General features: G+C 35.0%; 1 protein-coding gene across 1 annotated transcript in view; it reads left to right on the forward strand.

The window, feature by feature from the left end:
* The window catches only part of LOC145678806 (uncharacterized), a 79,705-nt gene that overhangs the window by 679 nt on the left and 64,463 nt on the right, over positions 1–14,563 (forward strand). The window contains exons 2-4 of the mRNA XM_081749324.1: positions 3,662–3,710; positions 5,324–5,485; positions 6,310–6,451. Of these exons, the coding sequence (XP_081605450.1) occupies positions 3,668–3,710; positions 5,324–5,485; positions 6,310–6,451 (347 nt within the window). The 5' untranslated portion in view covers positions 3,662–3,667. The remainder of the gene's footprint in view (positions 1–3,661; positions 3,711–5,323; positions 5,486–6,309; positions 6,452–14,563) is intronic.

A 14,563-nucleotide genomic window follows, 5' to 3' on the forward strand; every position in this document is an offset into this window, starting at 1 on the left:
ACCAAAATTAGGCTATAGTTGGTTTAAGTTTAGAGGTGCCCTTCCAGTTTCAAACCTACAAAAAAGCAGTTAAAACATTGTTAGGTTAGGTTATTCGATAAGACTACTTTGACTACAACAGTGACTGGAACCGGTTCCCATAGAAGTTTCAATGGCATATGTTAGACAGATGGGGGCCAGTGTTTATTACCAAGTAGTAGTAGTAGATAGTAAGTAGCAGTAATAGTAGTAGTAGTAGTAGTAATAGTAGGAGTAGGAACGGGCCCCGCGGGGGTTGATTGGGTTATGTTCTACACATAAGTCTGGCCCCATCTGTCCGACATAACCCTATAATTCTGTAAAACTCGATGCGGAAGTATCACATTCAACACATTAATCCGCCTTCTTATCCGACTACCATGCTGCTGAATCATCGAAACCTTCCGCGTCTTGCAAATAGTACCCACTTCTACATATTTTTTCTCGTATTAAACACAACTTTACTGCCAAACTTACACACCTCAACATCACATAAGAACTCCAAGTTATCATTTCTTACCTCATTTCTCCTGTAATTTCTATAAAAAATAAATAAATAAATAAATAAATAAAAACGGAGGGGCAACTCTAAATTTAACCTCAATAGTTACCAAAAAGTATGAATTCTTAGGAAAGAGCCCCCGTAATTGGAATTTGTCCATTTTTTTTCCTTTCTCTTACCTCACAGTTGGGGGTATGGGGGAGGGAAACCCACCCCTGCATTTATTTCATTCTGCATTCTGCATTTATTTCACTTTCTGGATGATAAACAATAAATAACGAGAAAACATAACCACACAGGTTAGGTTTACTACAATGTTTACTTCACAGGTTAGGTTAGGGCAACATCTCTCTTACACCTGCAGTCATGTTGAGAATACAAATGCTCGTTACTCTTCCACAATCCCAATCATACGGTAACCTTGCGTTAAGTAGTTCCCTCCACTTGCCAAATAGTTCCACGTTTATAACCGCTTATTAAAAAAATTAACACAACTTCCCCTCTCCTTATATATTATCAAGCACATTATCCATTTATTCCCGGTAAATTTTTAAAATTTTGCTAGAAACTTTGGAAGTTATCTTCCCCTTTTGGATCAACAATAAAATATATATAGTGTACATAGCTTATCAATATTTTAATAAAAATTTGCAGATTTAGAACAGGGGATCCAGTGCTATCATTCAAATAATTTAATAACCGTTTCTCACGATTATGATACTAAGTTGACATATTATTATTATTATTATTATTATTATTATTATTATTATTATTATTATTATTATTATTATTATTATTATTATTATTATTATTATTTAATAAACTTTCCAATTAGGTGAAGAAGTAAAAAGTAGACATGAAGGTCTGCAGCGTTGCTAGCTTGGAAGCCAAAATATCTGTAGATCTACCGTAAAATATCTGTAAAACTCCGAATGTAAAATACATAGAATTTGAAAAAATACATGTAATAATAATTTGTATTTATCTGTTTTTTGCTGATTCTTCAATACATTAGATCTATTTAATAGATAGACCTAATGCCCAAACACAACAAGTGAATAATTTATTTTTGCCTCATTCAGAGACACCGCTAAGATGACTAGACATACTGTTTTAGCCAGGACAGTCATGGGCGCCTGAAGGGGGTGGGCCAAGCCCCTCATGGCTCACGAAAACAACTTAGGCTAAATTTCTTAATAATATTTTTAATACAAATAAAAATACCAAACTTAATATAGCAACCGGGGAGATGCGCCCAATAGAAAATTTTCTTCGGGCGCCGATGGGGACAGTCCTTGTTTTTTCAACCGTTGTCCTGTTTTTTTCTGATTCTCCAAAGGGATGAGTAAATGTCCTATTTTAAAGTAAAACTAAACATAATATTCCATAATTGTTATTCGAAATATAAATAATTCTTTGCACAAGTTGGATTTGAGTATCTTACTGTGCAACATCTTTTAGATCTTTAGACTGTAGTTCGACACTTATGTACTGTGTTTTCGGTCCAAATTTAGGTGGGATTCTACAAAAGAAGAAATTATTGTGACAAATGTGTTTACTCCATTTTCATTGTCAGAAGCACAGCTTCATTACAGAAATCTAGTTGTGTCTCTATTTTGACTGATGCTTCAAATCATAAGGATACTGAAATATTTCCATTTCTGATAGAATATTTCTTCCCTACTTCGGGTATTTAGGTTAAATTGTTGGAATTCAAATCATGTCCTGGGAGAAACAGCTAAAATTATTAATTATTTATTATCATAACGTTTGAAAGAACTCGGAATAGGGAAGAAACTTGTAGCCATGTGTGCAGGTAGGACAAACTGTAAAAAAGTGGCAGATCTAACCGGAGCAAGGTGGGCCTAGAACTTCCAATTTTTTTGAGTGACAAGAATAATTTAAGCTATTATTTATTTATTTTTGAAAGTTTATAGTAAACTCATGATTTACTATCATAGTCTGGGATCTTGCTGCCAGTTTTTACTTTCTACATTCGCCTCTAACTGTAATTCTTTCATATTGTACTTTAAACATAGCAGCGCCTAAAATGCAATCTGCAAAATCACATGTTTAAACCCCTCCTCCCTTCAGATTGATATCCGTCTCGTTTTGTTGAGTTAAAATGTCAATCACCTTAAGTAGCACAAATCTACGCAAAAATAGATGTTTTCATGTATCTGAAAGTTTGTAAGGCTGCTTGCTGTACACAATAATACAAAACGAGCATGTAATACAAAAAAAAAAAAAAAAAAACTGTACATTACACCAAAAATTCTTGTTTTCCGTATTGCTGCCGAAAACTCTGTAAGCGGATTTGTTGTGGATAACATAGTGTCTGTGATTTTCTCGGGATTCTCCCGTTTTCTTCCTATATTCTTATTCCATGAATTCTTTCAAAATCATTCGCTTTCAGTAATTGGTCATTTCCTTTATTCTAAAGGGCATAAAATGGGACGTTAAATTTATTTTTTTCTAGTTACATAGCGAAATGATGGCCTAATTATACCAAACTTTAGTAGTTTTGTGTAGCACAGAACCATCTAGTAATTACTGAAGAAAATAACCTCAACACTATTTTTCTTCACTGTTCATTAAACAAAAATGCTATTGGTTTCATTAATAGATATTATTTTCTAACATTTTGAACATTCAAATTAAGATCCTTTTTATTTTATATTAGTTTATGTCTATAGCACATGCTTATATTATCTGCCGTAGTAATAACTATGGAATTTAAATTACTTAAATTCAAAAATATGACTGGAACTAAAACTAAAAATAAAATAAAATAAAATAAAATAAACGGCATGACAAACATCTTGGCCTTTGAAGGCGGCGCTCCAAGTTCCCTTTAAATGCTGCTGCTAGTTCAAATGAGAGGCCAGCGGTATTGCCACGTTTATTTTGTACACATCGACGTCTATCCCTTGTCACCTCATCGCGCTGTAGTTTATCTGCTTAGCCATAGACACACCCCTTTATCACTTGGCAACGTCGCGCCAGAGCTTGCGTTTTATTCGTTTAGCTGAAATGTCAAGATGTTTGTCACAGGCTTTAGGTACAGTTCTATTTCTTTGGAATTTGACTACTAATTATATTAATCGAGAATTTTGCTTTTTCTCTTTCGTTATGTTTCAGAATCTCATGTCGTCAGGGAATATACCTGATTCTAAGCAAGAGCCGAAAGGTCAGTAATTCATTTTTAAATTAAGTAATTGAGAGCGTAATAAAAATCAGGGCAAACTGATTTCATTCAAAGTTATTAATTGAGGTCATTTTGAGTTTAACGTCCCTTTCAGCAGCGAGACTATGTGAGACAGGACCTACTGATTAACGTTTAATGCAAATAACATAACTCCCGCCGGGAATCGAACCCGGGTCTCCCATGCCACGAGGCTCTCCAAGGCGCGTACGCTAACCGCTTAGCCACGAAGGAGCTCTCGAAGTTATTAAAATAATGTTTTGCATTAAGATGTCATTTTTTAGAAAAATAAAAGTAACTTATTTAAATATTGTTAATGAACAAATTATCTTTTGATTAAGTGAAATTTGCATTTCTTGAACGAAAATTATTTTTATTGTTCACAATGTTGATATTTAAGTCAGGGTTTCTCAACCTGTGTTACGCGTAAAAGAGCCATTGTTGCTGGTACTTACAACTTATGATGTACGAATGATTAATATGCTTTGATGGAACACTGGTGGAAAAAGTTGAGAACCCCTGATTGAAGCGCAAATGCAGTAAAAATATTTAGATAGGAGTCTCCAACACAACTCATACGCTTTTATCTTTAATTCCAATGCTTCCACCAGGGCAGGATTCAGGACGGACTTCTGGAGGGGGGACGGTGGGTTGTAATACTGCTACTTGGATCTACTTTTGAGAGCTCCAAACTCTGGGATGGGTTTTATTTATACAGTATATAAAACGAGAAAGTTTCCTCTTCTGAGGGGCGATTGCCCCGATCGCTGCCCCTGGCTTCCACTTGAAAGAAAAACTGATAGATGAATGTATTTGATTTACTGCTTGAAATTGTTTTTTCCTGTTGAAATGCGTTCTTTTCTCTCTCTTGCATTTGTGTGCGTGAGTGGACTAAAACTTTCTAATGTTTGGCCATTTAAATTTAAAATTTATTGTTATTTAAATTGTGTTACTTAATAATAATAATAGTAACACAACCCGTTGACTTCCTCTTGTATGAGACGAACTGAGTATTTTAAAATTCTCTCGTGATTGTCGACAGACTTTGAGACGATTGGATTTAGCCTTTCTGTAAGATTTCCTATACTTATGCATAGCTCAAAGTTCGGAAGTCTAAAAAATACGAAACATTAAAAAATGCTGATATTCGTTAAATTAGTAAACCTATTTAAACGTTAAATTAGATTTATAAATTCGCATCAAGCCCATCCGATGTTCAGCAAAAAGAAACTGACAATTGTGGCATTATATTGTTAATTTTGCTGTGCAGGAGCACTGGTGGCTCAGTGGTAAAATGCTCACCTCTGGTGCCTTGAGACCCTGGTTCAACACCCCAGCTCGGGCCAAGTGGACTTTGTGGTGGACAAACATCGTATCGATATGTTTTCTCGGAATTCTTCCGTTTCCTCCCACTTTCGTCATATCATCAGTTGTTCATTATCTTCATCACCGTCTTCTTTAGTCTCGTGTGACGTAAGGTCGAAATTTAAAAAAAAAGTCCTGTGCAATTTTCATATAGTGGTTCTTGGTTGTATCGTTATTGCTTTCTAAATTTAATCATAAAATTTTCTTATGTTTTATGTGTAACACCATTGCAGGCTCGGAAGATTACAAGAAAAGATTTGCTTCGAGGGGCCCATTCCAGTCACCCGTTAATATAGAGACAAAAGAAACTCATGGAATAGATCTGCCACCACTGAAATGGTACAATTATGATGTAGTTCCCAAAAAGGTGAAAGTTACTAACAACGGACATACAGGTAAAACATTCCTGGAAATACTAATATTTGTTTACTTTAATAATTTAGTTGTAACAGGCTATGTATTTAAAGGTTCTTTTTATCATGCTGCTTTTTTTTTATAATTTCGAATTATTTTAAAGTATTTCGTTTCGAAACAACTGAATGTCTTCTTCAGAAAAAAAAAAACTAAACTCAGCTGGTCTGGAGCATAATAGACTTAGGGGCAATTAATCTTACCTTAAACAGGCACATAAGTATAGTATGAATGCATATAGAGGGATTCTTTTGCATTATAATCCGAGTTCGATATTAAAAGAAAAAGATAATCTAGCTGTTACTCACAAGGAATGTGGACATCAGAATAATTTCTAAATTACATAATCTAAATATTGTCTGGAAATACGATTACAGAACGGCAGTTGATTGTGACACGTAGCTAAAAGTGTAGTGACACGTAGCTAAAAGTGTACGTTTATCCGCACGCTGTGTAGACTCTATTTAATTAAAAAAAAAAAAAAGAATTTAAAAAATCGTATCCGTTCAAAAGTTACCGTGCATTGTAATGGACGAACGGACTAACATGACACTCTTACAAGACTCACTACGGGATCTTAATAAACAAAAACTTTTCGTCGCTTCTACAATGCACAGAATGTCAAGTTTCCTTTATTGAAAATGTTCCATGTTCATGTAAAATACAAAAATATAACTTTATTTGCTGATTGGTAGCACTATGCGAAGCAGTACATAAGTATTCAATTTTTATTGAGTTGGTTAATGTAGAAAAAATATCCGCTTAAGAATTTAGCTATATATCAACGTATCCAACACGTATGTTTCAGTGGTGTTAAGTGGAAAATGGTACCAAGTACGACCATATATAGATGGAGGTCCTCTAACGGGAAAGTACGTGTTCTCACAACTGCATTTCCACTGGGGGAAATACGATGATGAAGGAAGTGAACACACTATTAACGGTGAAAGGTGGGTGAATATTTCTGTTAACTTTGAATTTAGAATTTTTGTGGAAGCCTGCTGCAAGTATATGAAGTTATTAATTACCTTTAAAACTGCTGAAAAGGTTGAGAAATGGAGTCAAATTGATACAATATTTGAACTCACATTTCTTCGTGGAAATAATAATTTTATAGATTATTATTTTCTTCAAGTCTGCCCATCAACTTCTTACAGATTTGTACGAGGGCTAATCAACAAATATTGAGACTGATTATTGTACCGCAGTTTCTTTTGTTGCCGTATGCCGGCACGTTTGGTAATTGAAAGAGTTGTGTTTTATGTATACTCTCATAGGTGGCAGCATCGTCGTATCGGTAGATTGGGAGTAATCCGCTGTGTTTTAGACAGTGGTTCCATTTCCCCTTACAACATGTTGTGTGTTTGCATACAATGGAGGTTACACGAGAAGAACTTATGGAGCAATGAAGTTTTGTTTTCGCTTGAACTATTCAGCTTCTGAAACATAAGAAAAGATCAAGTAAACTTACGGTGAAAATGCATTACCTCGAGCAACAGTGTTTTGGTGGTTCAAAGAATTCAAAATAGGAGTTTCATGCGTTAAGCAAGGTGGACCTGGCGTTTTGGCCTCTGCTGTGACAGAAAGAAACATCAATACTGCCGCTGTGATTGTCCGTGAGGATCGAAAGATAACATTACCTAAACTAAGTAAAGTGTTGGGAATTTCATATGATTTTTTTTGCATAAATTAAAAGACAAATTCTGACCAAAGCATATATTAACTAATAAATAATAGCGTTACAGTTTCGGCGAATTAACTTTGCCTTCATCAGACACAAACAGTTTCTAAGATTACAGTTTATATACTTCTTAGAATGAGAGGAGGTCATTCCATGAACCAATCATATTCGTCCTTTCCTTTAACAATTTTTAATTAATACATATGCAACTTTTAATGATCAACTTTCACTTAAGAGCTAAACTTAATTGGCACACCTGTGTATGAATAACTTTCACTTTTTGAAAAACAAACTTTTAATTGTCTATCCGCTCTTCAATACGCCTATTTTTACCTCTTCTTTCTTCTTTGTTTTATCCAATATCTTTCTCCATACATCATGTATATTTAGTCCGCTATTCCAGTTCATAAGTTTCTCGCTTCCTTCCTTTCTTATGCTGCTTGTAGACGATCCAAGAAAGGTTGAACAAGACCATTCAATACCTCAAATTTACACGTTCAAAGGAGTATTGTTCGAGACACTTGAACAAGAGTCTCGAACGGACTTGAAACAACTTTTACACGATCATAGAGGTATTGAATCTGTTTTATATTCTTGTTAATAGATGGCAGTCCAAAACAAGAGACTGTAACTATGAAAACAAATGAAAGCGAAACTGCATAGTGATTTAGTTCAGTTAGCATATTTTTTCGTAACTTTCTGCAGGCATTTGTAATTTAATAGGTTATATTAAATAACTTAGAAAACAGGTCAATTAATTTCGCAGCAATCTCATCGAATTTTCACTAAGTAGTTTGTCCCTTTTACATTAAATGCGAGTTAGGTTAGGAAACGTTAAAAAAGTAAAGTACTGCTTAGGTATAGAATCGTTCCCTATACTAAGCTTTTTTTTTTTTTAAAAAAAAATCTGATTCTTCAAATGGCGTGCTGATGACAGAACCACACTCAGAAAGAAAAAAATCGAACTGTTCCTAAAATTGTGTGTATCACGAGGCAATGACTTCCTTTTGATGTTATTCATGCTTTGGCATCGAAGGCTGTTTAAAGAAAAGGCTGAAATCACAGAAAACCAAACGATAATATTTTTCAGCTTCAGGACTTAGTGCCCATATCTGCATCAGACTTTCGTCACAAATCTATCCCTGTTTTGGTACTGGTTAAGAATAACCCGTCAAACGAATAGTAATTTTACTGTTAAAATGTGTGAGTGTGTATTAAGGAGAATTATCTGAGATACCGTAATAATTCCCACTGTCGAAACATGCCTGCATAATGTAGGAAACCAGTATTTTATGTTTAGAAGTTTAATGTTATCAGTATCAAATCATTACAAGATCTATAATTCAGTTCAAATGATTGTATACGATGTCAAGGGTTTGTTGCACTATTCTAATTTATACATGATTCTTATTCTTGTACTGTAACCTCCGTCGATGACGCGCCTGCTCCGTACGGACTACTCTCCCGTGGACCCCTCTGCAATGTGCCTGCCCCGACACTGTTAAATAGCACCTCGATTTCATTTATTTATTATTATTTTTGCACAGTCTTGTATGTTAGGATGCACATTTGTATCTTACGGGAAAGCACTACTAAAATTAATGTGCACACGTGAAAACAACCTCTACCTTAAGAAATAACTTCTCAAATACTACGTCAGTTTGCGAGCATATTATCAATCTGTACGCAATTATTTGATATTATCAGAGATTAATAACAGTACAAAACGTCTTCTTAAATCAAAAAAGTCAGTTATATATTTTTTGTTTAATGGACTCTTCTTTCTTAATCTACACCTGGTATTATTGTATATTAAATTCTCAAATTAATACTTATACTTCTCATTGCCTCAAAATTTAACAAAAGTTATGGGCATGCAAGGATTGTAACTATATAAATTGTGAATATTATCAACAAAAAATACTAACAATATCTTCCGGCGCAAATATTAGCTTTGTTTATTATAATACGCACTTGGAATATCAGATAATTATGGAAAAGAGTAACGAAAAGATATTTATTCAACTGGAGCTCTGTCTCACGACGCCATCATACTTGTTTTGTATTTTCCTGCACTCAAACTCGAACGCTCGAACTCGGCTATTGAATGCTCTTGAATTGGATTGTTTAGAACAGGACCGAAACGAAATTTCTTGAACGAAACTATTGAATTCAAGAGAAAAATGACGTCAGTGCTGACGTCTTTTTCATCAAATAGTCTTGAATGGTCTTGAACAAGAGTCTTGTTTAAGCTTTTTTGGATCGTCTACAAGCAGTGTTATCCATTCTGCCTATTTCCATTTTCTTATAATGCTTCTTTTCTCCTTTTCCAGCCCCTCTACGCCTTCCCAGTCTATTTCATGTCCTGTCTCCCTTACCTGTTTATATATAGCGTTACAGTACAACCCCTCAAATCCGAACCCCGGAAATCTGAAAACCCGGCAAATCCGAACACATTCTCAGGAGAAAAAAATAACTACAGCTGGAAAATGAAAAAAAATAGATTTAATCACACAAATTTAGTTTTTTTAAAGGTTTTAACATTTTTAGACTTAATGCTTATTCTAAATCATTATCTAATTATATTCTTATAAGAAGACAGTTATAGATATGCGACAATCATTTTGGACATGAGTGTACACCCGCCAGTCAAGGTCACTGCCCTTTCGACCACTGGGTCACCCTGTCTAACCTCAGTCGTTGTTTTACCGCCAATTCAGTGACGAAATAAGTACATAATATTATTTCCCGGGTAATCCGAACCCCCCGAAATCCGAACAGGCTTAAGTCCCAATTAGTTCGGATTTGAGGGGTTGTACTGTACTATTTCTCTTCAATCTAGCGTCGTCTCTGTGCTGTTTAGTCCTTTCTTGTAACCTCTTTCTTGTTTCTCCTATATAACTCATATCACATTCTTTGCATTTAATTCTATATACAACCCCTTCATCACTTATTTGAATCTCTGTTACCTTCCTTTTCCTCGTTCGCAACACATCTAACATTCTTCTGCTACCTTTTCTGTACGTTCTTACTCCTCCTTTTCTCAATAAGTTTTTTAAGACTTCCGTTTTTTCTCCTATGCTCTCTATCCCGAACCATCTTTTCTTTTCTTCTTCTCTATATTCTCCCACTCCCTTCTGCCTTCTGCCCTCTTCTTTCTTGCTATTCTTCTTCAATCTATCCTCACTATATCCATTCTGCATTAATAAACTGTGAAATTGCTCTATGTCTTCTTTTCTCTTCTCGTCATCACTGTCTATCATTTTTATTCTTCTCTTCATGTTTCTAATAAAGTTCCTTTTTGTTCCTTCATCTACATCACTTCTTCTATGGCAATAAACACCTGCTGAACATTGTTTCCTATACCATGTTGTTTCGAATCTCCCTCCTACTTTCCTTATTGTCATATCTAAAAAGTTTATTTTCCCCTCTTCCTCTAATTCTACCTCCAGGCTTATTCCTTTTTCTTTATCTTCTATCCTTCCCACAAATTGCTCGAACTGTCTCTTCGTTCCTTTCCAAATACCTAAGGAATCATCGACATACCTGCAAAACATAATCAGTCTTTCGCCTCCTTCCTCTTTAACTTTCTGTTTCCATTCATTCATCACAATTTCTGATAACGCTGAGCTTAGTTTCGATCCTATACTTAGTCCTTCCTTTATTTTCACTAATTTTTCTTCTATTGTACACACACTGTTCTCCCATATCAATTTTAATGCTTTTATCACTTTCTCTTTCTTCCATTTTCCTATTGTTCTATTCTCCATTTCTTCTTTCAATACCTTCAAAATATAATTCCTTCTTAAGCTGGGAAACATTGCTTTGACATCTACGCTAAACATCAGTGTTCTCTCATTTCTTCTTCCTACTTTCTCTATCATCCTCTTGACTTCTTCTGTATTCTTAACGCTATTACTTACTTGTTCTCCCCTTATTTCCTCTGCTATTATCTTTATTTCCTCTTCTAATGTTTGAAAGATATTCTTTCTGCAATTCATTACTGGTCTCAACTTTACCTCTTTTTTGTGTATCTTCGGGAATCCTTTCATATCCGGAATTCTTCCTTTTTCGTCTAATAACTTTCTTCGCATTCCTTATTATCTCCTCTTTTACTTCTTTCATCTTTATCTCACCTATCACCTCATATGTCTCGTCGCATAATTTATCTAATTTCTCTTTGTACCATTTTTCTTCCGTTACTACTACTGCTCCTCCTTTATCGGCTTGTTGTATAACAATGTCTTTCCTTCGTCTTAAGCTCTTCAATCCTTCTTTCTCTTCTTTTGTAAGATTCCCTATTTGCTTGTTCATATTCTGCCTTACTATTGCAGCAGCTTTTCTTCTTATCTTGTTCCTTTCTTCCTCTTCTTTTATGTCCATAATTCCTTGCTCCACTGAAAAAACGAATTCTCTTGTATCCGTCTTTTCTTCCTTCACTTTGAACTTGTATCCCAAATTAAGGCACTTTTCTTCTTCTTCCTTTAATATTACGTTTCCTATCTTCACAACGATGTTTTTTTCTATAGTGCACGATCACCTCCATATGTCCCGTGTTTGTGCTCGTTGGGTATTACGACTGTTGACTCTGGAACAAGATTGCTTGAGCTTTTCCTATGTTTCAGAAGATGTATGGTTCAAGCAAAAACAAAACTTTATTGCTCCATATGTTCTTCTCGTGTAACCTCCATTGTATGCATATACACAGCACGTTGTGAGGCGAAATGGAAGCAGTGTCTAAAACACAGCGGATTACTCCCAACCAAGGATGTTATAAATAGAGGATCTGCCTATATGTATCGTCATTCTATTAAATCGATGAAGCCACGAAACAACCGAGCATCGGTACGTCTGATTGGCTACTCTCGTTTCCGCCATCGTCTGATTGGCTCCTTTCGTTTCCGCCATGATTGTTGGCTCAAAACATTGCGATCCTATTGGGCGGAGTGGGCAGAGTAGGGGTGGCGAAACTGTGACGTATGGCTTCAAGATTTTGTTGTAAGGGCAGATCCTCTATTTAATAAGGTCCTTGCTCCCAACCTACCGATACGACGATGCTGCCACCTAGTGAGAGTATACATGAAACACAACTCTTTCACCTATCAAACGTGCCGGCATTTGGCAACAAAGGAAACTGCGGTACAATAATCAGTCTCAGTTTTTGTTGATCAGCCCTCGTAATATGCCTGCAAACTTAATGTTGTAAATAATATACCTGTAAACTCGCATGCCATCTGAATTACAAGTGCCAAAAACACATCTCAACCTGTGTTTTATTTTGGATCTATTCCGATTCAGAACAAAGGCGAATGTGAGGGTCAGCAGAGGAATGAGTTCGTAGGAGTTGATACTTATGTATAAGTAAAATTTACGAATGGTACTTACATCTGAAACAAGAAGTAGGCGTATTATTGTTTCCAGGAGAGGATTAAGGGCGGAGCTACTGTAGCCAAGGCTTAGCCCCCCCCAAAAAATCCCTATCTTTAATACTAAAATATAGCAATCAATTTATTATATTAGCAGTTTCAGACCTATGCTAATTTATTTCCCGCTCGCTACGCTCATGGTATCACTAAGAGTCAAATCTTCTTCTACCAGCGTTTTCATGATACTTATTTTATGAGGGAGTGAGCTATTTTGGGCCTCTATTACAAACCAAATTATTAGCTTGTGGTGATCATTCCTTTGAAATATCTCTGTCATTACTTAGAGCAAATCTAGTTTTCCAAATCCTCCTAACAATAAAATGTTCCTTTTCAAATCAATTTGGGCTCCCTGAGATACCAAAAAGTCATTCCCTAACAGCATGTCTTAGGAAAAATTACGTAACACGCGAAAAGCATGATGAAATGTTCTCCCGTTAATTTTGAAACGTACAATTGCTATCTTGTTAATCAAAAGAGAATTCTGAGTAATAACTTTTATTTGTGCATTGATATTCAATATCTTAGCTTTAGATGAATCTAAATCCTCTCTAATTATTGATATCTGCGAAGCAGAATCTAATACACCATTAATATTCTTATCTTCAATCAATAATGGCATTAAGATCATATTATTTTGTGTAGTAATGGAGGATTTTACAACATGGCCCTTATTTCCTAATAAGAAAATGTATGCACTGAAATTATTCGTAATATAGGGCCCCTTGAAATAGTCGGCTCAGGGCCCCAAAAGCCTTAATTCGCCCCTGATTGTTTCTATATTCACTAAGAGTGTTTTAATAATGCGAGCCACCAGCATTTGAGGATGAACTAATTAGATAACTGACCATTGATGAACTGTTATTGATTTTTTCCCCATTGATGTTCTAAGATAATAATTATTAGGTTCTGAATCTTATTTGTATGGCGAATTATGTAATTATTAAATTTTGGCAGTACAGTGTTATTAAACAGTATAATTTTAGAATTTTTCATATTTTTTCACACTTGTTTGCATCAAGTCTTAAGTTATGGTGCAAATTTGACTTATCGCAAACAGTCCTGGAACGATCTATTTGCGTAAATTGGAATCTGTCTGTATATCACAAAGATCGGTTCTTTCTTTGGTAGTTGGCCATACCCACATAACAGAATCGGATGATGGATTTTTCCTCAAATGAATTATTTGTTACCTGTATATTATTCGATGATAATCACCTAGATATTATCTCTTACTCATATCTGTGGCTTTTCTCTCCGTTCTCTAGTTACCTCTCACAGTCTCATCCTATCTGTTTTCAATATATAATACATTTCCATTTTTGGCATCTGCTGTAGCATAACTGTGAACGTTAAACTAAATTTTTATTTCGCAAAATGATATTTGTTAATTAGAAATCTTTAGTTCCCCTTCAGGTATCCTCAATACTTTAATAATCTGTACTTATGTCTAAATGGAATATAAGTCACACGTTAAATGTATGTAAGTTTCAATTATTTTATTTTCACAAAGTATCACTGTGTGCTAAATAATTATGACAGAAAAACAAGGTCATACGCAACAGGGATCAGAGCAAGAGTAGCAAATCTTTTTTAAAAGGCCATATTTGTAATGCCCATTTCTCAATGCTGCATATGATAATTTTAATAGACCTAATTTTCTGTTGTTACTTCATACTTATTATTTACATAATTAATGTACCTGAAAATAGACCTTTATAAAACTATAATCTATATATATAAAAGAGAACGCACAAAATCCTTTGTCCGCTCATCACGCTAATACGGCTGAACCGATTTCTTTCATTTTTGGGGGGTTGTTAGGATTTGGACCCTAGATGGTTTTTATCATATCACTTTAATTTTCAATTACCAGTGTCTTGAGATAATTGACCAATCAGGTGTCAATACGTACAAAAAATCCTTTGTCCGCTCATCACGCTAATACGGCTGAACCG

The sequence above is a fragment of the Thermobia domestica genome, chromosome 2 (genome assembly GCF_964235325.1).
Source record: "Thermobia domestica chromosome 2, izTheDome1.hap1.1, whole genome shotgun sequence".
In the NCBI taxonomy this organism is placed as follows: Eukaryota; Metazoa; Arthropoda; class Insecta; order Zygentoma; family Lepismatidae; genus Thermobia; species Thermobia domestica.